The following is a 26,184-nucleotide window of genomic DNA, read 5'->3' as shown; positions in this document are numbered from 1 at the left end:
ATTGTTGGAGTTGCTCTATAAGCGGGTGTATTATAAATGGAAAGATTGGGCCATACACCTGTCAGCACCCTCAGGGCAGACACACTCCTCTGTACAGCCATGTCACTCCCACACCTCCCATTACATCAAGTCAGAGGAATGAGCATCCTGACCACTGACAGCTAGGCGGACACCCCCGCCCCTGACACGCCCCCTCCACATCACAGCCAGCCCATCGGGTCACGTGATCTGTTGGCACGCTGGATGAATAGTGTAGCGGTGGGATCCTGCACTCCCCCGATATGATTAAAATGGTACAAGCCGTACAACATACGCAGTATGACCGTACAGGACGATGTCTGCGGCTGGAGGGTCCCCGCCTGCCCTTATGTAGACAGCCCAGCCGCGCCGCTCCAATTCAAACCGATCCCTGTCTCTGGCAGGTCATATTAAGGCAACGCGGGAAAAGAAATGAATTCAAGATCCATTACCCCGCCCTCTTTTCATGGTCTCCCCTCCTCCTGTCTTCTCGGTGGTTCCGCCCCCTTTTGCCGGTGTGCCCTATTGGCCTGTTCTACTCCTCTCGCCCCGCCCAGGTGTCAGCGGCGCTCGTGTTTGCTCGGGACCAGTAGAGAGGAGTCGGGGCACAGGGGAGCGAGCCGGAGCCGTTGGCTGTGTGTGATCGCCGGAGGGGACGGAGAGCTGTGACCGGGGGAGATCCCCGGGGAGGATGCTGGCGGTGTGCCCGGGATCTGAGGACCTATAGAGAGCTGCGTGTTCCCGGACAGAGCGGAGGATGGCGACCAGAGTGCGCAGGTGAGGCTTGTTACCTGTCCGGGGGCACCACTGACCCCCATGCTGGAGGACTACAACACCCAGCATTGTCTCATCGTAACTGACACCAACCGACCATCATACAGTGATATCGCACACAGTACTGATCAATGTCATTATCCCAATTATCGGGGGAGGGGATTATAGAGACCTGATCACACATTATATACGTGGAGGGGATTGTAGAGACCTGATCACACATTATATACGTGGAGGGGATTGTAGAGACCTGATCACACATTATATACGTGGAGGGGATTGTAGAGACCTGATCACACATTATATACGTGGGGGGATTGTAGAGACCTGATCACACATTATATACGTGGAGGGGATTGTAGAGACCTGATCACACATTATATACGTGGAGGGGATTATAGAGACCTGATCACACATTATATACGTGGGGGGGATTGTAGAGACCTGATCACACATTATATACGTGGAGGGGATTGTAGAGACCAGATCACACATTATATACGTGGAGGGGATTGTAGAGACCTGATCACACATTATATACGTGGAGGGGATTGTAGAGACCAGATCACACATTATATACGTGGAGGGGATTGTAGAGACCAGATCACACATTATATACGTGGAGGGGATTGTAGAGACCAGATCACACATTATATACGTGGAGGGGATTGTAGAGACCAGGTCACAATACGGTCAGTTCCGGGATCATCTGTCAGTGTAGTGTCCCCAGAGATGTCTTCACTATGTATCCGGGGGCTGGTGTCACTACCGATCCCAGCATGTCCTATAGAGGAGGACCTAATAATACAAGTCAGGGGTCGTCAGATATTTAGGATCAACACCAACATCCCCAAACCTCTCTGTACTGGTGTAACATGATGTATGGATAAATCAGATGGCTTCTTCTATAACATACATTTATAGCAACCTCCATCCTTTATATAATATAAATGGAGGGAGTTAAAACAAACAACAAAAGTAATTTATATTGTAAATGTGTATATTAAGTGCTATTTCAGGTATTCTTGCCCTTGTCTGGAAAGTCCCAGATATTCAGAGTCCTGTATATCATACTTGTGTTGTCAGTTCCAATTCTTTGTTTACGGGATATTTTGGATTTGTAGGTCCATTTCCAGGCTCTGCATTCATCGTGAAGGTGTATGTCACTTGTTGGTGCATCTGTTGTTCATCAGATTCATAGTAACGTTTTGCAGCCATGGGTAACATATTTTGGTTAAAAAACATCATGCAGGTAGTTTAGCTTAATACTTGCTTAACTACAGCAAGGGAGGTGCTTCTAGGTTTTGTACAAGGCTTTCTGGTGCAGAGAATAAATTGGCTGCACTACAGATGTTACACTAGACATATAGACAGGAGACTGGTTACCAGTTTTGCATTTTAATGTAATGCAAAAATCTTATCAGATAGGAGTTGGTGCGCACACACATATAACTCAATTCACAAAGCTAAAACATTAGAATAAGGAACAATAGGGGTTATTTATTAAAGGCAAATCCACTTTGCACTACAAATGCAGTCACTGTAGATCAGAGGGGGACATGCAAAGAAAATAACGAACAGCATTTTAGCTTGCACGTGATTGGATGATAAAATCAGCAGAGTTTCCACTCGTTTTGGATCTAGCCCCTTAGATTTACAGCAACTGCACTTTCAGTGCAATTTTAAATGCACTTTGCACTTGTAGTGCAAAGTCAATTTGCCTTTTCGTAAATAACCCCCAAAGTGTTACATAGCTAAAATATAAGTACTTATGCATGTGTTAAAGCTTTATTTAAGTCTATTGAGGATTTAGTTCAAGGAAAAAAATTTCCCTCCTTTTTTATTTTTTTTTATAATATATATTATATAGTGGGGGCGGGATTAGAACACCTGTCGTGTTCTTATTTCTTGTTACCTGTTTGTGTCCCCCTTTTTTTAGTCATCATCTATTTGTCCTGTTTCTTGTATTTACTGAGTGCTCATTGATATTTATTGCTGAGAAAAAAAAACGCTCCAAATCTTTTGTAAAGTTTACTGATGAACAGTTGGAAATGTTAATTTATTAATCATCAGACAAGAAGATTGTGTGAGGGTGTCTGCTGACAAGGTCCAGTTCTGTACATGGAAATTGAGGGATGAGATCAGAGAAATAATGTTCATTCAACAAAGTTTTGCAGGTTGTGTACAATACTGATGATAGAGCATTGACACATTGGGGAGAGATTTACTAAAACTGGTGCAGCTGTGCATGATAGCCAATCGGCTTCTAACGTCAGATTGTTCAATTAAGCTTTGGCAATAAAAGCTGGAAGCTGATTGGTTACTATGCACAGCTGCACTATTTTTTTGTAAAACTCTCTCATTTTGTTCTCCAGTGTACTCATTCAGGACAAAAGTGATATGAATGTCTAATCGTGAAACTTTTTTAATAAACGAAAAAAATAAAAAAATTAAAAAAAAGTCAGCAGCTACAAAAAGCATAGCTGCTGACCTTTTAATAAACTGACACTCGTGTCCCATGGTCCAGCGATACGGGGGCCCCACTCCTCTTCCCTCTCCTCGGCGCCGTCATAACCACTGTGGGCACCCGTTGTGTGACAGCTTACGGCTTCAGGGCTAGTCGCTCTGCTATTGGCCAGTGATCCTCTGGGAGCTGTGTTGTGTCCCAGAAGATCGCTGGCAGGGAAGGGGCCGCATAGGGTGAGAGGAGGAGTCGCCCAGGCGGCCGAGGACCTGGAAGGAGGAAGTGGGACAGGAAGCCCCACTAAGAAGAGGACACGCCCCCCCCCCCCCAAAAAAAATGTGGCATGTCAGGGGAAGAGGAGTGCTTAAAGCCGAAGTTTCACTTTTGGGTGGAACTCCGCTTTAATGAAAAAGCAATTGAGCTGTAGGAATTGGTACCATTACAACCAGTAGTACAACAATTACTTTATTGTAAGTACAATACAACTTGCTGTGCCCTCCAATCCCGTAATTTATTTTTCTTTAGTGAATGTATATTGTATTAAAACTATTCAGCTTGCATATTAGAAGTTAAAGAGATTATAAACTATATATATATTTTTTTTTTTATACTTGCAGTGTGCAATTGTTTGCATAGTATGTGTCTTCTGCATTAAAAATCCTGCTTGTTCCCCATTTTTTGTTTTATTCTTAAAGTTCCACTTTAATACATTTTTATATAATTTTCTTCTACATCTTTCCTTTAGAGTTACCAAAACCATATAATATGAGGTCAAACCTAAACACTTTCAATTTGTTTGCAGTCAGGCAAACACTTGCACTACATAATTGAAGGAAAATTGAATAATAATATTGTATGTTGTATTGCCAACTTAAAGTGGTTGTAAACCCTGGTGTTTTTTCATCTTATTACATTCTATTATGCAGGTGAAAAAACTTCTGTCACTGACCAGCGCGCATGCCCCCTCCCCTCGGCTCTTGATTGGATAGATTGATAGCAGCGCAGCCATTGGCTCCCACTGCTGTCAATCAAATCCAATGACATGGGCGAGGGGCTGAGTCTGGCATTCTGCATCTATGGACAAAAATGCTGGACTCGGGAGTGCACCTGCAAGGTAACTCCCTGGGAGAGCGCTTCTCCTAGGGGGTTACACGATGCAGGGAGGAGCTACCGACGCCGAGAAGTTGTGGCTCAGGGCCACTTTGTGCAAAACAAACTGCACAGTGGAGGTAAGTATGACATGTTTAAAAATAAATAACAAAGCTTTCCAATCACTTTAATAAGAATACTGTTCTGGCCTATGTCAAAGCAAGGATCCTGTAGGACTGTGGTCATCAACCCTGTCCTCAGGGCCCATTAACAGGCCAGGTTTGCAAGATAACTGAAATACATCACAGGTGATATAATTTGTTGCAATAGTCTAGCCTGGATCACCTCAAGCTAATACATAAAACCTGGCCTGTTAGTGGGCCCTGAGGACAGGGTCGATGACCACTGCTGTAGGACACCTTTTCGGGAAAATCCAATGACTGGTTGTAATTCAGTATCTGAGGACCCATTGGCAGAGACCATGTGCCCAGTGATAGCTCTTTGCACAGGGGATGTTCTTTCTGAACACAGGGATGACCACACATATGATTGTACAATTTCATTTGGTTTCTCAACAACCTTGTAGTGTATGGGCCCAGCTAGATAATGCATTTGATTTCTATCCAATCAGTTAGGGTAGCCCCTCTATTACAGTGGTCATCAACCCTGTCCTCAGGGCCCACTAACAGGCCAGGTTTTATGTATTACCTTGGGGGAGATGCAGACTATAATACAGCAATCACTGAGCAACAAATGATATCACCTGTGATGTAGTTCAGTTATCTTGCAAACCTGGCCTGTTGGGGGGCCCTGAGGACAGGGTTGATGACCACTGCTCTATTACACCATCACGATTAATCTAGAGAAGATTGTAATGTATGTGGCTAGTTTTAGAAAGTCTTCATACTTTGCCTGACTACACATCACAGTCACAGGTTTGTACACAACCATAGATAACAGTGCTGGGACAGACAAGCAATCGCATTTCAGTTTACACTTTTTAAGTGAAATAAGGTAAATCCTGGCAGTTATTGCATTTTGAAATTTTTGCAGCCTTATTGAAGAAATCCATAGGGTGCTACATACCATGAGATTCGTAAATTATTATTATTTTTTTTTTTTTTATTGATATTTTCAACTAATTTTTACGTGATCATTTTCTGATTCTCTTTATAGTGATCAGAATTATTCTTCAATCTTGTATTTGTGATTGGTATTTGAACTGTGTATCCACACTTATTACCCAGTCATGGAGAACTTCCTTTGCAGGCTTCAATGAATGTGCTGTGTGCCATACCGCAGAAACCCTGGTGTAATGTATCACAGCTACTGAATAAGTCATGTGTATATAGGAGGTGGGAATGTTATTGCTGGTTTGACTAGTGATATGCTGATCTTCTATCCATCTATGAGTAGTTCCAGCCGGTTTGCCATAGCAGGCCGTGATTCACCTGTGTACACAGAGGCTACATAAACTCGTGGAATACTACTGTACAGTATGCAGGAGCAGTGCATGTGCCATTCACTTACACAACGCACAGTAACACACCTACCGTGTACTGTGCTGCTTCAGAACAAAATGTGTTTCCTATCTTTCCTGCATTCTAATTTAATATTTTTTTTTTTATCCCCTCCTTTAAAGCATGGGTGCTCAATCTGTGGCCTTCCAGCTGTTGCAAAACTACTAGCCCCATTAGGCATTGCAGTTATATGCCTGACTCCCAAAGGCTGAGGCATGATGAGACTTGTAGTCCAGCAACACCTAGAGGGCCACAGGTTGAGCACCCATGCCTTTAAAGGATAAGTTCAGCTTTCATAACGTTTTACACCTATATCCAGGGTGTAACATGCTATTACTAAATGAGCAGCCCCTGCACCCTCCCGAGTTCCCATTGTGATAGTGAGTGGGGAATCTTCTCCCCTTCCCCCGTTAACACAATAAAAAATAAAAAAAAGTACAGGGCTCTGCCCCTTTTGGCAGTGAATGGTAGAACTACAACTACCATCAGCCATTGCAGCCGTCAGCTTGTAGTTCTCAATGAACTACGAGGGAGCTGGTGAGTGCTCTTCGTCGTTCATTGATCCTTCTTGCCATTTAGTAAGTGCCTTGCTCGTACCTTGGGAAGACCACATCACTGACAGTCTGCAGAAGCCTTAGATTGTACCCGTAAAATGCTTTGCAGGCTCCTAATATAAAAAGTAAATGCCCATTTATTTTTTTAGCTACAAAAAGATGTGCATTTCTTTCTAAAAAGAAAAAAGTGAACTGATCCACTTTCGGACCGCCCACTGTATATATACTTCAATACTTTGACATTAAATATCAGGGTTATGGCTGCACATAGCTGCCATAACCCCTCTATCTTTTTAAACCGCCGGCGGTCCACTTTCACATAAGTGGTCTCAGCGGCACATTTGTCACAAGATCGCTTTTATGGGTGGCGGAAGAGGTGCCCCCTCCCGCTGCCTCTTGGTTGTCCACGCCGCTTATCGGACCCGATCCTAAACGATCCAAACGTTGGGATGGATGGGCAGGAAGTTGAGTGAGAGCAAGATGGCCCCCACTTGACTCTATTCCCTTGGAGGACCGGAGGGAAGTAAAATGTGACTTCTGCCCTCTGGCCTTAAAGGGCACTTTTTTTTTTTTCTTTTAATTATTATTTTTTCGGGTACTTGTATAGCGCTGTCAATTTACGCAGCACTTTCCATATACATTGTACATTCACACCAGTCCCTGCCCTCAAAGAGCTTACACTTTAAGTGTAGATGTGAGATCTGAGGTCTTTTTGACCCCAGATTTTAGATTAAAGAGGACCTGTCCTGCTTATTTCTATTACAACTATGTTCAAACCAAACCACACGTGAGGTATTGCCGGAGTGAGAGCAATAATTCTAGCCCTATATCTCCTATAGATTCCTTGCATTAGGGATGCTCCCACACTGCAAAGGGTAATTCTCGTTTAGATCTAGGGGATGTAGAAAATATCTATTTACCCGATCCTCCACCCCTCTGTGCTGCTTGACTGGTCCCCACAGCATCTTCTCCCCAATGCTTCAGCTGTCTAAGATCCTATCACCATCAAGACCATTTAAGGTTCCATAGCCCATCACTGGCTATGATGATGCCAATGGTCAGTCCACCACTTTAAGCATGGCGGAGTGCCATCTGCTGGTACAGAGGATCAGGCATGTTAAAGTGCAGAAACTCTCCCCTAGACTAAACAAGCAATTGATCTTTGCAGTGCAGGCACAGCCCTACTGCAAGGGATCATTTTTATGTTTTCCAGAGCTGGGCTTTAACACCCACTGAAATATCTATTTTACCCCTTACCTTGTTTATAGATCTGCTATATTATTTTATAAATTGGGATCTAGTTATTTAAAAAAAAATGTGTAACTGTTTGTCCAGCAAAACTGCTTATACAGTCATTCTGTGCAAATGGGGCAAAACCAAATGTTCTCCCACTATTTCCTCTACTGGTCAAATATTATTAACAGAGTGGTTTGGGCAAATACCATATTATGGCCACTAGATGGCGCTCAAGGTCATAAGTAGTAAGTATAGGTTTTTCCCTAACCACTGTATTCTTTATGAATAAATACCATCAGACCTGTAGAGGCAATGGAACATTTGATTTTGCCCCATTTGCATAGCATGAATGTACGTGGTTTCTCCGAAATTATATATTTTTTTAAATACACTCCATAGTATTTATTTTCTATAAGGTTTAATATACGATGATGATGATTTATTGCACACCATGGCTTGAAGGTGTTGGAGATGTAGGGGAATATGTGGTTTGTGACCCTTGGGGTATAAATCTGTTCTCTCAAAAAAACAATGAGATTACAGGTGTTTAGCTCTACTCCATAGGAGCTTACAGTCTAATACCCTTACAGTAGCCTAATGATATGATGTAGAGAAGGAAATGCATGGAAATAAGGGAGACTAGTCAAACCACATGCAGATAAAGCACTGACGCAGGACTCTAGAGCAGCAAACCCACATAGAACTACCCCCCCCCCCCCCAAGCCTATATATCGCCAGTATTTTACAATCGCACACACTTTAGATCAGTTCTGGGTAATTGATAAAGAAGCCCTGTCACCTCTAGAGTGATTGTCATTTACTTCTATACCAGAAATCCCCAGCTAGAATGGTCACGGCCTTTATTCCCTTGCTGTTGATTTCTCTGTTTATGAACCAATGACTTGCATTTTGGTATTTTGCTTTATTTTGCGTTCTGCAGCATCTCCGTTGAAATTGATTGAACCAAAAAAACCTGTATTTTGCGTTTAAAAACAAAAAACGCGTTGCTATGAATATGGGGCCTAATGCCCCATACACACGATCAGAAATTCTGCCAGTAAAAGTCGAAAGTGAGCTTTTAGTCAGAAATTCCGACCGTGCTGGCAGAATTCCAGCCAGCCAAAAGACTGAGAGCAGGTTCTCTATTTTTCGGTCAGAATGCATTCGTCTGTATGCAAGTCGGACAAGCAAAAAAATCACGCATGCTCAGAAACAATTTGAATGCTCGGAAGAATTGAACTTCATTTTCTTGGCTCGTCGTAGTGTTGTACATCACCGCGTTCGTGATGGTCGAAAGTTCATAGAACTTTTGTGTGACTGTGTATATGCAAAGCAAGCTTGAGTGGAATTCTGTCGGAAAAACCATCCAAGTTTTTTCTGACGGAATTTCTGATTATGTGTACGGGGCATTAAGGCTCCATCCACATCTATGTGTGTTGCTTTTGAGCGTTTCTGCAGTACTTTTTGCTGTACTTTTACAGTACTTTTTTTTGTGTGTGTGTGTGTATATATATATATATAAATTTATATTATTTATTATAAATTTTTTTTTTTTTTTTTGGGGCAGATTAAATAATGCAAAATACACTGCATGCTTTTCTGCAGCGTCTCCGTTGACGTCTGTTTAAACCAAAAAAAGTGTGTTGCCTTTTAAAGTCCATGACCCTTTACAAAAACGCAGCAGCTGAAAAAAGCATAGATGTAAACGTTTCCAATAGGAACCCATGTTAAAAACGACTGCGCTGCTAAAACCATGGGAAAAAATACAAGTTGGTGCAAATGGTGCCTAATACAAGAGGTGTGCTACTAGATTACTTGGTGAAAATGGGGGGGGGGGGGGGGGGAAATGCATCGACCAAATCTACTGATTGGTAAGCTGTGATAGATTACATTATTGATTTTGGGTTCAATATCACTTTAAGGAAAGAAGAATCGAAGAGAAGCTGCACAAGATTCCCAGCAGCTCAGGAAACATCCAGCTTTCTCCTTTCTTTGTAGACGATATAGAGAAGCACAGTGCCAGTTATCTGCCTATGAAGCAGGCATGGCATCGTATTATAGATGGATGTTGTGTGTATGCCAGGGCTATCCTGCAAAAGCTGGAGGCAGAAAGGAATGCAGCCAGTATAAGAGGTGTCACCCATCGCCTAGCATAGAATTATGTCTCAATACATAAGAGAGAGTCATCTGTACCTACCCACCATGAACTTCCATAACCAGAATATCCTCCTATTACTGCATGGATGGTTTATTAGCCATCGCTTGTTTAGAACATTCCTTTTGAGAGGTACAGTGCTGGTAGTCATTGCAAGATTTCTGCTTATTTACTCTACAGAGGCGACAAGCACAGAGACTTCCCTGCATTATCCATTGCACAGACTGATAAAAATTGTAGCAAAAGAAAAATGAATAAAAGATCCCCAAAAAATGTCTTCAATAATTTCTATCCTTCTCCTGGCATCTCTGCAGCACCGGCCGCCCAGTCCTTGGATTCATGGCAAAGGAATGCACGCTGGAAAATGTGACTCTTTATTGGACAAACCCTTGAAGTGCCAGAGCTGCTTGTATTGCATAACAGGGGGAGCTATTAACACTTTCCATGCAGGCCGCCTCTGAGTGAGACTGTAGATTGGCTTACATATCTCAAAATGTAGATTTGCAATTAAGGATCCTGATAATAAATTAACTGCTATAAAAGTTTTTTTCTTAATACAGAAAGGGTTTTATTTGACAAGCTTGGGACCTTTTTTAGTTTTGTGCCTACATTACATTTAGGCCGCGTACACACGAGAGGATTGTCCGTCCAACTTAGTCCGCTGAAGCGTGTTTCAGCGGACAATCCGCTCGTGTGTGGGCTTCAGCGGACTTTTTCAGCGGACAGTCTGGCGGACTAAGTCTTTCGGAATTTCCGTAATTTTGTCCGTCCAAACTTGGTTTCAGCGGACAGTCCGCTCGTGTGTAGGCAAGTTGGACGGACTAAGTATGGCGCATGCTCAGAAAGGATTTACACGCCGAAGGTTGCATTGCAGTGTATTGGACGTCGTATTTCTAGTCCTGTCGTACGTGCTGTACACGTCATCGCGCAAGCTTTCAGCGGACTGTCTGTTCATCGTGTGTGGTCAAGTCCGTTCATTCAAAAGTTGGACGGACTGTCTGTCGGATTGTCTGACGAACTTAGTTGGGCAGACAATCCGCCCGTGTGTACGCAGCCTTATAGGGGAAAAAAAATTACATAAAAAAACTAAAAAAAAAAAAAAACTAAATGAAATCCCAAACCTATAATTGGGATTTAATTTTTTTAATTTTTAGGATTTAATGTTTTAAGATGTGGTAGCTTGCTTTACAGCTCCTTTTGTCGGATATAAACCATACACGCAATCCGACTTTCCGACAACAAATCTCCGATGGACGTGTTTTATCGGACAATCCGACCGTCTGTATGCTCCATCAGACAATTGTTGTTGGAATTTCCATGGACAAATGTTCACTGTGCATGCTCTCCGGGAACAAATGTGTTATGTCGGATCATCTGATTTTGTGTACACAAGTCAATCCTACTAAAATCCAAAGTACAAACATGCATGCTCCGAACCAATGCTAAACTTTAGACAGCAATAGCAGAAGTTGCTCGAAGGGTGGTGGAAAAGAGCTGAAAAACCACGTGGTTTGGTGAATGTTGGCTGAAAATGTTCTGCGTGTGTATGCAGAACAAGTTCGCGGCCAACGCCCCTACGGACAAAAATCCAAGGAAAATTCACATGGAAGTCCATTTGTGTGTATGAGGCTTTAGACCGAAAAGTAATCATGCAACTGTGAGTAGACTTCTACCTACTGGCTGCATATAAGATGGCATGTCATATTTACTGGATTAAAAAATGATTTTTAAAAATAATATAACCCTGTTTTTCCTGTACGGTTGTGTAGCCATTTTTGATATCAATTATAATTTTTCTATCCCTTAGGAAGTTACCTTCTGTTGCATAGAGGGAACGCCCCCATTACACGTGTGCGTGTGTGTACATACATATTTATATACTGATCAGCCATAACTTTATGACCACTAACAGGTTAATTGAATAACATTGATTATCTTCATAATATGAGTTGCTGAGATAAATTAGGCATCAAGTAAACCTGTTGTCCCTATTGATGTGTTTGAAAGCTGAAATATGGGCATTGCAGTTTGTTGTGTATGGGGCTTGGTAGCTGCAGACCGATCAGGGTGGTCATGCTGACCCGTGCTCATAGCCAAAAGTTCCTACAATGGGCATGTTCGCTTCAGAACTAGACCACAGAGTAATGGAATAAGGTGGCTTGGTCTGGTAGATTACATTTTCTTTTACATAATGTGAATGGCCGTGTGTGTGGGTCACTTACCTGGGGAAGAGATGAAACTTGGAGTTAGTATGAAAATTAGGCAAGCTGGTGCAGTCAGTGTGATGCTTTGGGCAATATTCTGCTGGAAAACCTGGGGTCCTGCCATTCATGTAAGTATTATTTTGATGCACACCACCTACCTAAACATTGTTACTGACAAAGCACATCCCTCCATGGAAACTATATTCCCTGATGGCAGTGGTTTCTTTCAGCAGGATAATGTGCCCCGCCCCACTGCTTTCAAGTATGGTTTGAGAAGCACAACTAGTTTGAGGTGTTAACTTGGCCTCCAAATTCTCCAGATCTCAATCCAATCAAGCATTTGTGGGATTTGCTGGAAAAATAAGTCTGATTCATGGAGGCTGCACCATGCAACTTGCTGGACCTAAAGGATCTGCTACTGACGGCTTGGTGCCAGATACCGCAGCATACCATCAGAGGTCTAGTGACATCCGTGCCTTGATGGGTTAGAGTGTTTTGGCAGAAAAAGGGGGACCTTCACAGTATTATTTATAATTAGGTGGGTGGTCATAAAGTTATGGCTGATCAGTATAGTTTCTAAACAGCCTTGCTAATGGACTAAAACCTAGTACACACTATCAGTAGTTTTTTTGTTTTTTGTTTTTTTTTTTGTTTTGTTTTTTCCCCTTCAAACCAGAATGGGGAAAAAAAATGGAAGCGCTCAGGAGGAGATCCTGTACTAACAATCCGATGTTGGGACAGGCATATCCCCTGCTAAGCTATTGTGTTCTGACAGGGGGACTTGGCACATGACTGAGAGCGATGATGGGATTCTGATCGGCGGACCTTTTCCGGTCATGCTCCTCTGACGGAAGCCAGACTGGCTGCCATACACACAGGCCAAATGTTGGACGTTTTTCTTTGTGTGTTTATTTCTTTTATTTTTTTACTGCCCAATATTCAGCACTTAAGCGCCCCCTTTATGGACCACCTGCTGCTCAATGTACAATAGATGATCAAATAAGTAACCATGTGTTATAAAGTGCCTGCTGAGCATGCATCTTCCCACTGTGTTTGCAATGTTTTTCAAGGGAAACCATCACTGTTTGTGTGTGTGTGTGTGTGTGTGTGTGTGTGTGTGTGTGCTTTTTTTCTTTCTTTCCTCCTTTTTTTCCTTTTAAAAAAAAAAAAAAAAAACATTTTTTTATGTCCGTGCCACAGATTCCAAAAAGCATTGTTTTTTCCTTTTTTAGAAGACAGGTTTAGTACAACAGAAGCTGTATACTTTATCTGTATTTATTCAGTATTTTTTTTGTGCAAATATCTGCTTGTGCTATTGTGCTTTGTAAACACCAGGCTTTTCCCAAAAACAATTTTATATACCTCTGTAAAACATTTTAAAAGGAACCTAAATGGTCCACTGCTGACTGAAAATGAGAATGAAAAATATCATTAATATTCACAATTTCATGTTTACATGTTTAAACATATGTTTAGTCCTGAACATAATAAATTAAATCAGAAATGATAAAAACGGTTCAATTTTAAGGTTCAGGTGCCAGAGTTGTTATCCTAGCTTTGGTATGCATTGAGTCACTAATCTTAAATGTGGAAGGAATGGAGTTGAGTTATTACAGGCTTTGCTGGCTTCATGCTTATTCCAGGTTACTTACACACTAGGCTTTGACATCAAGACCAGATTTCCAGGGGTGGCATTGGCAGCCTGTCATCCTTCTGTCTGTAGGGTCACATGAAACTTGTGATCTGGATTCTTTATTGCTCGACTGGCTTTCTGAGCAATTGGTATCATGTGGTTGAAAGAATAAAAGTTGTCATTTGCTTGTTTGCTATATTCCAGAATCTAGGGATGGTCAGTTATGGGACATCTCTCACCAAGAATGGATTATGGGCATCTAGCATTACCTTCCATATGTCTGATATTCAGATGCGGTGATTTGGAAAATTGCTGTGCAATAATGACCTCAGACTCAAGAGCTGAACCCTACACAGTCTTATTGTCTCAAGAGACGTTGGACTGGTGAATCATTTGGCATTCTTTGGCAATGTGGAGCTTAAAGCATCACTAAATAAAAATGTCCTTATCTGCATGGGTTAATCCATGTAAACATGGTCTTATGATTTTCTTTTTTTTTTTTTTTTTTTTTCTGGCCAGCTTGGCATTTTCAACAAAAGTGACCGTTTTTACATGAGTTGGAAAAACCCATTTGTATGGTGCTTTTTTTTTTTTGTTTAGTTTTTTAGGAAAATCTGCAGTTGGTGTTTTTAATTTGTTGCTTCCATCTAACACTACATGTCTTCCTAAGCCTACGCTATCCACAAGGTAACTTTGCAATGACTTCACTGCAGAACAAACAATGTTGCAACTTCAAGAGAATTATGGTAGTGGGGGGGAGGCAGGTAAAGAGGTGATAAAATTATATTACAATGGGTTAATGCTATTGGCAGACTGCATATGTCATTTGTGACGTCACCCATTAGTATAAACACTATGCAACTAATTGCGATAATTCATATTTTCATATTTTTCATATTTTCTTCCCTTCCTTAGTGAGGATGAAGATGACGACCATTGTGTCGATCATGATTATGATGTTCCAATACGGAAGGGGCAGAAGAAAATCTGGAATAGAGCAAAGTGGAGCAAAGAAGAGGTATGGCTTGTTTTTATTTTACTGTTCCTTCTAATATTGTAATTAGTGGCCTTAATCTAATTCATGTTTTTAACAGGATGACAAATTAAAGAAACTAGCTGAAGTGCATGGGACTGATAACTGGAACTTGATCGCAAGCAACTTCCTGGTAAGTCTTCTGAACTCCCAGAAATAAAAGGTGTGGGATGGGAGCAGCTATAGTCAGCCAAAAGGAAACGCTACCTTCCCAAAACTTACTTTTTCGCAGCAAATACTATCTGCATGTAAGAAGGAAATCTAGGTATGAACTGGAGCATAGACCTCCAGTAACCTACAATGGTGGACTATAACGGCAAAACAACAGACAGTTTTTTTTTTTTGTTTTGTTTTTTAGATGAAATAAAACATTATTTTTATTGCACAAATTGTACAATAAAAATGTTTAATTAAAAATTGTCTCCGTTGTTTTTGCATCCTAGTCCACCATTGTAGGTTACTGGAGGTCTATACTTTGGTTCACACCTAGTTTTTCTTTGTATGTGATTTGGATGAGGCCATAAAAGTCTCTGCTTTTATATTTCTATTATCTGTATGTAAAATTGACAGAGCGCTTATTATTATTATTATTATTATTATTGAAACAACTTTGAACATTTCCTTTTTAAAGTTGCATAATTATTATTTTTTCTTTAACAGTGATAGTTGCATAGTTTAATAGTTGCTTGATTCTGCTAATTTATGTAAAGTATATCACAAAAGTGAGTACACCTCCTACATTTTTGTAAATATTAGGGTTTCCTGATACCACTTTTTTAAGACTGAGTACAAGAACTAATACTCCTCTGCCCGCCCGCCAGCCAAAACTCGCTGATACTTATTTTTAATATCACGTGACAGTTTGACTGGGCACTGACTGATAGTACTGATAGATGGCACTGATGTCACTTATGCGCACTGATAGATGGCACTTATGAACAGGCACTGAAGTGCAGCATTGATTGGCAATTGCATAATAAATGACATGAATTATGAGAGGAGAGGAAAGATTTTGCTATGCTATATGCATATAGCATTGCAAAATTCTTCCTTGCCTCATCATTCATGTCATTTAACATCTAGTAAGTATGCTGCGACGCCCATATTGATACACCTTGCACTTGGCTGCAGTAAGCCAGCAGCGGACATCTTGTTACACCCAGCCCATATGGTTCTGGCTGGGTGTCACAAGATGTCCGCTGCTGGCTTACTTCAGTGGAGTGCAGGGTATACCAAGATGAGCTATGTGATGTTTACCCTCCGGAGACATGGAACGTCACTTCCTGTACCGAATGTGATGGCTCCGGTCACCGTTTTGGACGGAATATGCAGCGGCGCCCAGCACCCCTGCCCCGGGCAGCTTACCCCCGTGCTTCACTGCTGCCAGACAGATCTCTACTCTGCTCTCTCTGCCTGCTGACTTACAGTTCTAGGTATTGGATCTGGCATCAGGAGCATTTGTGCGAGTACAAGTACACGCACAAATGCTCAGTACCGATACTCGTATCGGGGCAATCCTAGTAAATAATTGATTGTATCTTTTCATTGAAGAAATTACACTTTGCTACAATGTAGCGTGTGTGTTAAGCTTGGGGGGGGGGGGGGGTGTTAAGTGTTGCCTTTTTTACTTCTGCTTTAGGTTCCTATTGCAGGAGATGTCTAACATTTTACCTGTATCTTTGTGCAGAGATCTGAGAAAATCAGTGAGCCAATCGCACAAGCAGAAAGTGGCATTTCTGGGGGTGTTCTGTGCACCAAGCGATTTGAAATGGAAAGTTAACGTTTAATAACAATAAATTACAAAATGGCTTGTATACTAACAGAAGTGTACAGACTAAAAGAGGACTATAGGAATCAGTTTTTTAAAAAATCCCACATCTCCAATGCTGCATCTGTTCCCCATCTTCTCTAACATTGAGAACCGAGCAATCAAACACTACCAATCGCTCGGTTCTCAGAGCTCCCTGAGCAGAGAGCTAGTTACTGTCAGTCACTGGCTCCTGCGCTACCCCCTGTGCTCTCTGTGGAAGGAACAGGAGTGGCCAGCTCAGGCTCTCACTGAGATCCTGAGCCGGGTGTCGGTCCAGGCATGTGGGCAAATCCTGACCATATGGTCGCAATCTTACCCGATCCTGGGCCGACTCAATGAAATCAGCAAACAGAGGACTGTAGCCCTCTGTCTGAAAACTGGTCACCGGCGTGTGGAATGAACTGCATCTCTGTGATCCACAGAAGTACAGCCACCTACCTGCACTTCTCCTTCAATTTGAGCATATTCTGGTATTCTTGCATGCCAAAAAATATATTTGGTAACTGCCTGAGAACCTCTTGCATAGCAAACTGACCCTGACACTAGGGTATCAGGAAATTGGCAAAACTTCTGTATTATCCTCTGTGCTAGTGCTTTAATAAGTAATAATTACACAAAGACTGTTCATCTGTTTGGCTGACATCAAACACTTGCGGCAACTTGTAAAACAGGTTCATAATATAAACGATTAAACTGAAATTCTTGGAACATTTGTACTTAGCGTGCTTGTAGGCTGGGAAAAAGTCAAACAAGACATTAAAGCATCTACCTCCCGGAATATTGCAGATTCTGCCATTTTTATTTTGAATTCCCATGTATTTTTATTTCTTTTTATAAAATTTCTGCAGCTAAAAATTCAGTAAATTTGTACTAGGTATTAACATCACTAAGGCAGGCTAATACATGGGTCGCATTTCGAAAGAATTTTCTTTAAAAAATCTTATCTAAGAATTTTCGTTCGAATTTGGCACAATTGGTGGGCTGCAGCAACAGACGATTTTCGTGTGCCCATTGAATTTGAGTAATTGGGCATGTTGAATTTTTTTTTTTTTTTAAGAACAAATGATTTTCTAATCAATGATGGGAGAATCATGCGAGAAATTTAATCAAAAAAGATCTGCAAGAAAAGAAAATTCCCAGAAAGAAAAGAAGATTCAGAGCCACAAATTTATTTTCTGTAGCTACAGGAGGTGAATTTGAAGGCTTGGTTGGTTGAATTTTCGAAATCAACGGTGGCATCATCGGATCACAAAATGTACAAAATTTCTGATTTTCAAAAGAAAATTATTTTGAAATTCAACCCATGTATGGCCAGCCTAAGCTGCAGTACTTGTTAATATGGCAATGATCAATGGGTAGCCCTCTGGGATTTTATTGCACGTAGCGATGCAGTCATGTAAACCACTTGGAGATGCTGTATATAACGAGTATGATCTGAAAACTTCCATGCGCTGGGCTCTCTCTGATGTACCATGTTTTGTTTGCATTATTTTTCACTTTAAGGACCGGTCAGATATACAGTGCCACCACCGATGGCAGAAAGTATTAAATCCTGCACTAATAAAAGGGCCTTGGACAAAGGAAGAAGACCAAAGGGTAAACCCTTTCATATTTGATATCATTATTATTATTATTATTTTTTTTTACTTTTTGTCATTCAAATTTGGTTTTCTAGTCGTTTAAACGCTTTTAATAACAAAAAAAAAATCTGGGTGGATTTGATTTAAATCACTAATAAAAAGGCTCGATTTAAATCATAATTTTTAAAGCGCAACTGTCCTCTCTGTACCCCAGCGGCAGCTCCTCTGAGCTGCTGTTAACTCACGACAGTCCCATTCACATTAATGGGATGGCTGGTGATGCATCAGTGACCCAACAAGGTGAGGGACGTGGCGGCAGCAGGTGAATGGATGCCTGCTAACAGGTGCTGCCATGATGGATCGGAAATGACAGGTGCTCTTTAAATAAAGGGACTCATTCTTGCTGGTAGTTGGGATCTTTAATATCCGTGTGCTCCAGTGTTCACATTTTCCCTGCTTGTGGCTAGAGGTGTTGCGCAAGGAGCATTGTCTTTTCTGCCTTTATTCTCAGTGCTCCTTCTCGCCAACAATTGTATTTTGTGCCCCATTCACACCACATTGCTGGTGTGACGTGGGTGCAGTATGAAAAAACGTCTGCATATTTCAGCAGTGCTTTAGGTGACACCGCATGGCGCAGCACAGCAGTGCAACACACCGTGCTACTGTGCAGTGATATGAATAAAGTGTCACTGTGGCCCTTCAAATAGAGTTAAAGCATAACTCCACATTACAAGGATTTTAACAAACTTTGTTGCATATTTCTACTGTTTTTGTTCTGAAGAAATAGCTGTTTGTCTATGTTCATCTATAGGGTGAATCTGTATGGGCGTGGTTTTATAATTATCAGCTGCTGCACCTGCAAGGCTCTGATGAAATAATTGACAGGGTCTGCATCCATTTCGACGTGATTTCTTATTGGGAGTATCTCACCAAAAATGAAAAATTTTCTGCAAGGGATGCTGAAAATCTGATTTTCTGGGAAAATCAGTGAGCCAATCGCACAAGCAGGAAATTATGTTTCTGGGGGGGGGGGGGGGGGGGTGTTCTGTACACATTTTGTATAGGTAGCCATATTGCATTTTAAAGAAAATTACATCACTGCAGATTGAAAAGTAAAGGTCATTTTTAATAACATTCAAACACAATATGACTTTAGTAGCAACTGTGTGTGTGTGTGTGTGTGTGTGTGTATATATATATATATGTATATGTATATATATATATATATATATATATATATATATATATATATATATATATATATATATATATATATATATATATATATTACACACACATATATTTTCTACATACATATACCTCCTGCTTCCCCAAAAATAAGAGTAGCGTGATTGTCGGTGATGGCTGCAATATAAACCATGTACACACACATGTTAAAGCGGAGGTCCACCCTAAAGTGGACCTTCCACTCATCGGAACCCTCCCCCCCTCCGGTGCCACAATCGGCACCTTTCAGGGGGGAGGGGGGTGCAGTTACCTTGATGATCCAGGTAACTGCACCCACTTCCGGGATAGCTCTCTGCGGAAAGGGGCGTAACTTACGCCCCTTTCCGCAAGTGCACGCCCCTTACCGCAAGTGCCCCGCTGCCTGCTGGGAAACGCACAGATCCCAGAGGCAGCGGGGACCGTCCTCATTGCGCAGCGCGGCTCGTGCATGCGCAGTAGGGAACCGGGAAATGAAGCCGAAAGGCTCCATTTCCTGATTCCCATACCCAAGATGGCGGCGGCAGCACTCGAGTGTCGATCTAGAGATTGGCTTTGGGTGCCGACATCGCGGGCGCGCTGGACAGGTAAGTGTCACTATTTTAAAAGTCAGCAGCTGCAGTATTTGTAGCTGCTGGCTTTTAAAAAAAAAAAAAAAACACGGAGTCCCGGTGGACTCCCGCTTTAACATTGCAGTCTATGGCCCTCCAGTTGCATGAAAGTCAGACCAAAGTAGTGCATGAACTGCACTAAGGTGCTGCAACTTTAAGTCGCACATATATGACTGGTTATCGTTGGAAAACATATGTTGCATGACAAGTCGCATAAGTGTGATTGGAGCCTTACCCTTAAAGTAGAACTAAATGCAAAACATTTAAATTTTAAATAAAATAAGGGTGTGTGTGTTTGTTTTATTTTTATTTTTTGTTTGTTTTTTTCATTTTTTTTTTTTCTTATACACCTGTGTCTGTCTTAACATTGCACCAATACTAAGCATTTGCATACTCGTGCGAATCCACTGGTACCAAGCCCCGATTCACAAATATGCAAATAGAAATTTGTTTTGAACTGCTTGCGATTTGCATGGCATGTGAACCATGACATGCATGACATGTGCTTTTCTATTGAGCTGGTTCACATATGTGTGAGCCGGCTGCAGTGTGATCTCAAAAAAAAAAATAAAAACTGTAAGATTTTTTAGCTTGGTTTAGGTGCGCTTTCCAACGTCACACACTTTTTAACAGTTCTCATCTGAAACGCTGAACAAAGTTGCACCGGATGGGGCTTGAAATCGCGCTGAAAACCGGCTCCACACATATGTGAACAATTACTTTTTCATAATTATAAAAAAAATTAATAATTGTTCATTTAAAAAAAAAAAAAACTGTCACATGGCACTAAAAATAGATGAAAGATATGCAAAATGGGTATCGGTAATTGGCATTGGCGAGTACTTGAGAAAAAGCATCTTCTAACCAAATGGTAAGTGAGAAGAAATCCCATCAGTGATGGAATCTCTGGTTGTCTCCCAGATCTAGTGTCCCCATTGGAATATTTCCTCTCTATTCCTGTTCTGGGAGACCTTTTTACTTTAATTTTCACTGATATCAGTCAGATGGACAAATAAAAAAACGAGAAAAAAAAAACATGTAAGTCATGTAATGCGCTTATTTGATTTGCCACTCCCTACCGGAGCCAACCCCGACTCTTGCCTGCATGGGAAAACATTGTGTTTTATCAGCCTCTTGGGATACACGTGACATATCCCGGAAGGTAGCAGGTTCAACAGGGGACACAAGTCTCGCCCATGTCCGCATGGCACTGTCTTATTGGCATGGTGCTCTTACATGACGCGTTCTTTGCCAACACCATTGAAGTCTTATTAGTAACCTAACTAAACTAAACTTAAAAATAACAAAATGATTACCCCAAAGGAGGTACAACTAATTTAAATGCAGTAAAATCCTGATGACCGTTCAGAGTACCAGCACCCGTTTGTGTGTGAGAATCAATGGGGTCTTCTAGCCAATCAAATATACATTTATATTTTTCTTTTAAAAAAAATTACCAAAAGAATTGGAACACCTGCCTTTACACACACATGAACTTTATTGGCATCCCAGTCTTAGTCTGTAAGGTTCAATATTGAGTTGGCCCACCCTTTGCAGCTCTAACAGCTTCAACTCTTCTGGGAAGACTGTCCTCAAGGGTTAGGAGTGTGTCTATGGGAATGTTTGACCATTCTTCTAGGACCGCATTTGTGATGTCAGGCACTGATGTTGGATGAGAAGGCCTGGCCCGCAGTCTCCGCTCTAATTCATCCCACCGGTGTTCTATCAGGTTAAGGTCAGGACAGTCAAGTTCCTCCACCCCAAACTCGCTCATTTGTGTTTTTATGGACCTTTCTTTGTGCACTGGTGCGCAGTCATGTTGGAACAGGAAGAGGCCACCCCCCAAACTGTTCCCACATAGTTGGGAGCAAGACATTTTCCAGAATGTCTTGGTATCCTGACGCCTTAAGATTTCCCTTCATTGGAACTAAGGGACCAAGCCCTACTCCTGAAAAACAACCCCCACACCATAACCCCCCCCCCCTCCACCAAATGATTTGAACCAGTGCACAAAGCAAGGTCCATAAAGAGATAGATGAGCAAGTTTGGGGTGGAGGAACTTGACTGGCCTGCACAGAGACTGTGAGCCAGGACTTCTTGTCCAACATCAGTGCCTGACCTCAGAAATGTGCTTCTGGAAGAATAGTCAAATATTCCCATAGACACACTCCTAAACCTTGTGGAAAGCCTTCCCAGGAGAGTGGAAGCTGTTATAGCTGCAAAGAGTGGACCAACTTAATATTGAACCCTACGGACTAAGACTGTGATGCCATTAACAACTTCAGCCCCAGAAGGATTTACCCCCTTAATGACCAGGCCGTTTTTTTTCCGATATGGCACTGCGTCACTTTACCTGACAATTGTGTGATCGTGCGACGCTGTACCCAAACAAAATTTATGTCTTTTTTTTGTTTGTTCCCCCCCCCCCCCCCCCCACATATAGAGCTTTCTTTTAGTGGTATTTGTTCACCTCTGTAAGTTTGCGCTATAAAGAAAAAAAGACCGACAATTTTGAAAAAAACAAAACACAAAAAGCAAAAAAACAAAAACAAATGTATTCATTAGTTTAGGTCAATATGTACTCTCCTACATATTTTTGGTAACATTTTTTTTTTTTTTTTCAATAAGCGTATATTGATTCATGCAAAAGTTTTCATGTTTACACAATAGGGGGGAGATTTATGGTCTTTTTTAATGTTGTTTTGTTTTGTTTTTTTACTGGTAATGGTGGCAATCTTCGAATTTTAGCTGAACTGCGACATTGCGGCCCACAAACCTCACCCCAAGTGACACTTTTTGGGGACCAGTGACATTATTACAGTGATCAGCTCTAAAAAAAATAATGCCCTGATCAATGTATGATGCTGGCAGGGAAGGGGTTTACACTAGGGGGCGATCAAGGGGTTGAATGTGTTCCCTGGGTGTGTTCTGTGTGGGCGATGGGTTCACTGGGACAACAGAGATTGCTGTATCTGATCACTAGGAACAGTAGTACGCAGTGTTGTCTCCTATCACAATGGGGATCTGCCTTGTTTACATAGGCAGATCCCCGTTCTGCCTCTCTGTACTGGGATCATGGGTAACTGGCAGACTTCGGGTCTGCCAGAGCCGCGGGTATCTATTGCATGAAAGGACGTACAGGTAATAGAGCTGCCCCGCCGCAGTATATGTGTGGTGGGCAATCTTGAGGAGGTTAAAGTTCATGTGTGTGTAAAGGCAGGCATCTGGTAATATAGTGTATGTAGAAGAAAAAATGGCTCTGAGTGTCCGCTTCTTATGCATCCTGGCAGAGCACATCTTAACTGGGAAATAAGTTTAGCTTCCTTATTCTGCTCTGTAGAAGCTGCTTCAATCATTCTAATGTAGGGGAAGGACAGCACATATTGTAATAATGATGAACAGAAGAATACATTGTAGCTAGTGCTCCTGTGCAAAGCGGTAGAATATTTATTTGGCTGTAATTTATTTAAGTTACTAAACCCAGGACCCTGCATACACTATATCTGGTGTCCCACAGTACACAGAACATGGAAATGCAATTATTTTGGTAAATATAAACTGCTAAATCCCTTTTCTCATCAGCAATTAGAACAGTCTTGTGACTTCTATCAGTGTCTGGTTAAAGGAGTTTTCATTCTCCCCTGATCATCCTATGAGGCTGCATGACCCCTGACCCCCTGTCTGGACAGTGCTGATTGATCCCATGCTGACCCCATGCACTCTCCCAATAAAAAATAAAAATCTCTACAGGCAGTCCCCGAGTTGCGAACATCCGACTTGGTGAACGACTCCTGCTTACAAACGTGAGGCAGCGTGACGTCTCTGCCTTTCTGCGCATGTGCGCCCACGCTTCGATGGCGGTCACTTTTGGCAGAACATCGCAAAACGACGTTGCTGCCATTCTGCGCATGCTGTTCCGACTTCCAAAAAACATATTTGACTTGAGAACAAACCTACAGTCCCTAGCCCGTTCGTGACTCGGGGACTTCCTGTAGCAATACATACCAAACCGAGCATGTGCAGCTTGCCCCTAGCCTCTACTGTCTGGAGATGGATTGGGGACTCTGAAAGAAGGTGAGGATCAGAGAAGACGGGCTCAAACAGTTTTACACCATGCAGAGGTTTAACTCCTTAGGTTCCACAGTGGGTATAACAAGCATGCTTTGCTGCATATACAGACTGATTTTATTGCTGTAGGTTTAGTAACACTTTAAAGTGGCATCTTGGTGAAGGGTCTGGGCTTCCAGGGGACCTATGCAGATGTTTACAATATGTAGAGGAGCTTGCAGGTGTCATTGTGTGTTGTGTTTTTTTTTTTTTTTTTTTTTATATGTTCTTAATTTTGTAGATTTTAAAAAATATGCAACAAAGTTCTATTCTAACTAGGTAATCTTACCCTTTATTCACATTGGGAACTGTTAACCAACCTACATTTTTTATGATTGATTTATTTTTATTTATTTATTTTTATTATGAGTCTGAAAGTGGCTTCGCCCATTGTAATGTCCTTTTTATTAAATAATAGGTGATCGATCTTGTGGAACAATATGGGCCAAAAAAATGGTCCATCATTGCTAAGCACTTACATGGTAGAATTGGGAAACAGTGCAGAGAACGTTGGCACAATCACCTTAATCCTCAAGTAAAGAAATCTTCATGGACTGAAGAGGAGGATCGGGTCATTTATGAGGCCCATAAAAAACTCGGCAATCGGTGGGCTGAAATAGCAAAGTTACTACCTGGAAGGTAAAGCGGTGCCATCCTTTATAATTATGTAATATTGAAATGGATATAAGATATTTGGTTCTAAATTGAATTTCAAATTTTAAATTTGAATAATGTAGCGTTTTAAAGTGGAACTAAAGTACCTCTGTGACCAACAGCCAGCAGGCAGGCTTTTTATTGTAGAACAGTCCATGTCTCTTCTGCAATAAAATTCCCCCCTCTTTGCCTGCTAGCTGTGGTCTCCAATGATGTAAACTGAGCTGCACATGCACAGCTCAGCTGACAACTCGGGCCATATCCCTCTGTGCCAGGATGATGGCCTGCAGGAGTGACGTCATTCTGCTCTGCCACCCAGGCTGGTGAGGGACGGGAACCGTTGAAGGCAAGCCAAGTATAGCTCCTTTAGTGCCACTTTAAAGGCCACTTCTCATGTAGTATGATGGACATAGTGAAAAAGAGAGGTAGACGCAGAACTTACTGTTTTAGTTACTTTAGGCCTACTTCACATCTGACTTGTGCTAACTCACACCTTACACCATGTACACATTAGTGCAATGGGGTGCTATTCATTTTTAATGACCCCCTCAACACACTAAAAGCATGCGCCCACGCTGCAGCACACCAAAACGCCCAGTTTGAAATGGGCATAAATATTTTGGAAACCTAATATCTATGGCTTCTTTAAGCGGTAATAAACCCAAAAGCAAAGCTTTATTATGTTGCAGCTTACCAATTATTTGATGTGGTGACTGCATTAGTGTTCCTTTTGATAGGCTCTCTTTCTTTTATTTTCCCCTGGTGATACTGCCAGTACAAATGTGTTTTTTGTTTAACAGGACAAGCGGTCCTTTTAAATGTAGTAGCAGTTGGAGGTTTGAGACTAACCATTTAACACTGACACAGGTTGCTTACAGTGGTCAACTTTTATGTATTTATTTATGTAAAACATTTATCCCAAAAGGGGGGGGGGGGGAGAAACCTGTTGCTGTAATTGCTTCAATGTTAGCTGTAGTTTTGGCTTCAATTTGTTAGTGTATATAAATCTGATAGTCCATCTAACTTTAAAGGAGTAGTATTTGCAAAGCTCTTTTTGACCATACTTCTTCTGTGGGTCACAGGATAGCACTTAGTTCTGCTCCTCTGCTGTTGGCTGATGTCACAGAGCCAGTTCAGGCTTTGCAGGGATCCCAACAATAATGTCGGGATCTTCCCAGATGCTGCTGAGAGCCTGAGCCAGCCACCCCACCCCCTCCACAGTCTGGTGCTTCAGTGATCTTTGATCGCTCGGGTCTCTTTGTAGAGCCAGCGGGGGACAGTAGCAACTGCAGTCATCTAGGTGAGTATGTAGGTTTGTTTTTTTTCTTTCCCACTCTTCTATTTTAATACAGCATTATTTTGAACATAGAAGGACTAATTTCATACATTAGTTTTCCTTTAATTTAAATTTTATTTAATATGGTCTACATATGTACGCGTACACCCTAAACACCCCATGCACCAGGACCACAGATAAGGCAGTATAGCCCTCCTGTACCAAGCCCAGGCCTTACCAGT

The 26,184-nt window shown here is 41.7% G+C and overlaps 1 protein-coding gene across 6 annotated transcripts in view; it reads left to right on the top strand.

Moving 5' to 3' along the window:
• Positions 1 to 388: 388 nt before the first annotated feature.
• Positions 389 to 26,184, top strand: part of MYBL1 (MYB proto-oncogene like 1) — a 58,235-nt gene continuing 32,439 nt past the window's right edge. For 3 of the 6 annotated variants that reach the window (XM_077492815.1, XM_077492816.1, XM_077492814.1), the window contains exons 1-5: positions 389 to 795; positions 14,563 to 14,665; positions 14,742 to 14,813; positions 17,994 to 18,086; positions 24,431 to 24,651. In XM_077492815.1, coding sequence (XP_077348941.1) covers positions 776 to 795; positions 14,563 to 14,665; positions 14,742 to 14,813; positions 17,994 to 18,086; positions 24,431 to 24,651 — 509 coding nt within the window. In that variant the 5' untranslated portion in view covers positions 389 to 775. The remainder of the gene's footprint in view (positions 796 to 14,562; positions 14,666 to 14,741; positions 14,814 to 17,993; positions 18,087 to 24,430; positions 24,652 to 26,184) is intronic. The other 3 variants (XM_077492817.1, XM_077492818.1, XM_077492819.1) reach the window with 3 other exon arrangements.

This window comes from Lithobates pipiens, unplaced genomic scaffold (genome assembly GCF_037356315.1).
Source record: "Lithobates pipiens isolate NorthernLeopardFrog02 unplaced genomic scaffold, aLitPip1_a1.2 Scaffold_19, whole genome shotgun sequence".
Lineage (NCBI taxonomy): Eukaryota > Metazoa > Chordata > Amphibia > Anura > Ranidae > Lithobates > Lithobates pipiens.
Note: the sequence above shows the minus strand (reverse complement) of the source record. Positions and strands in the feature narration are given on the sequence as shown.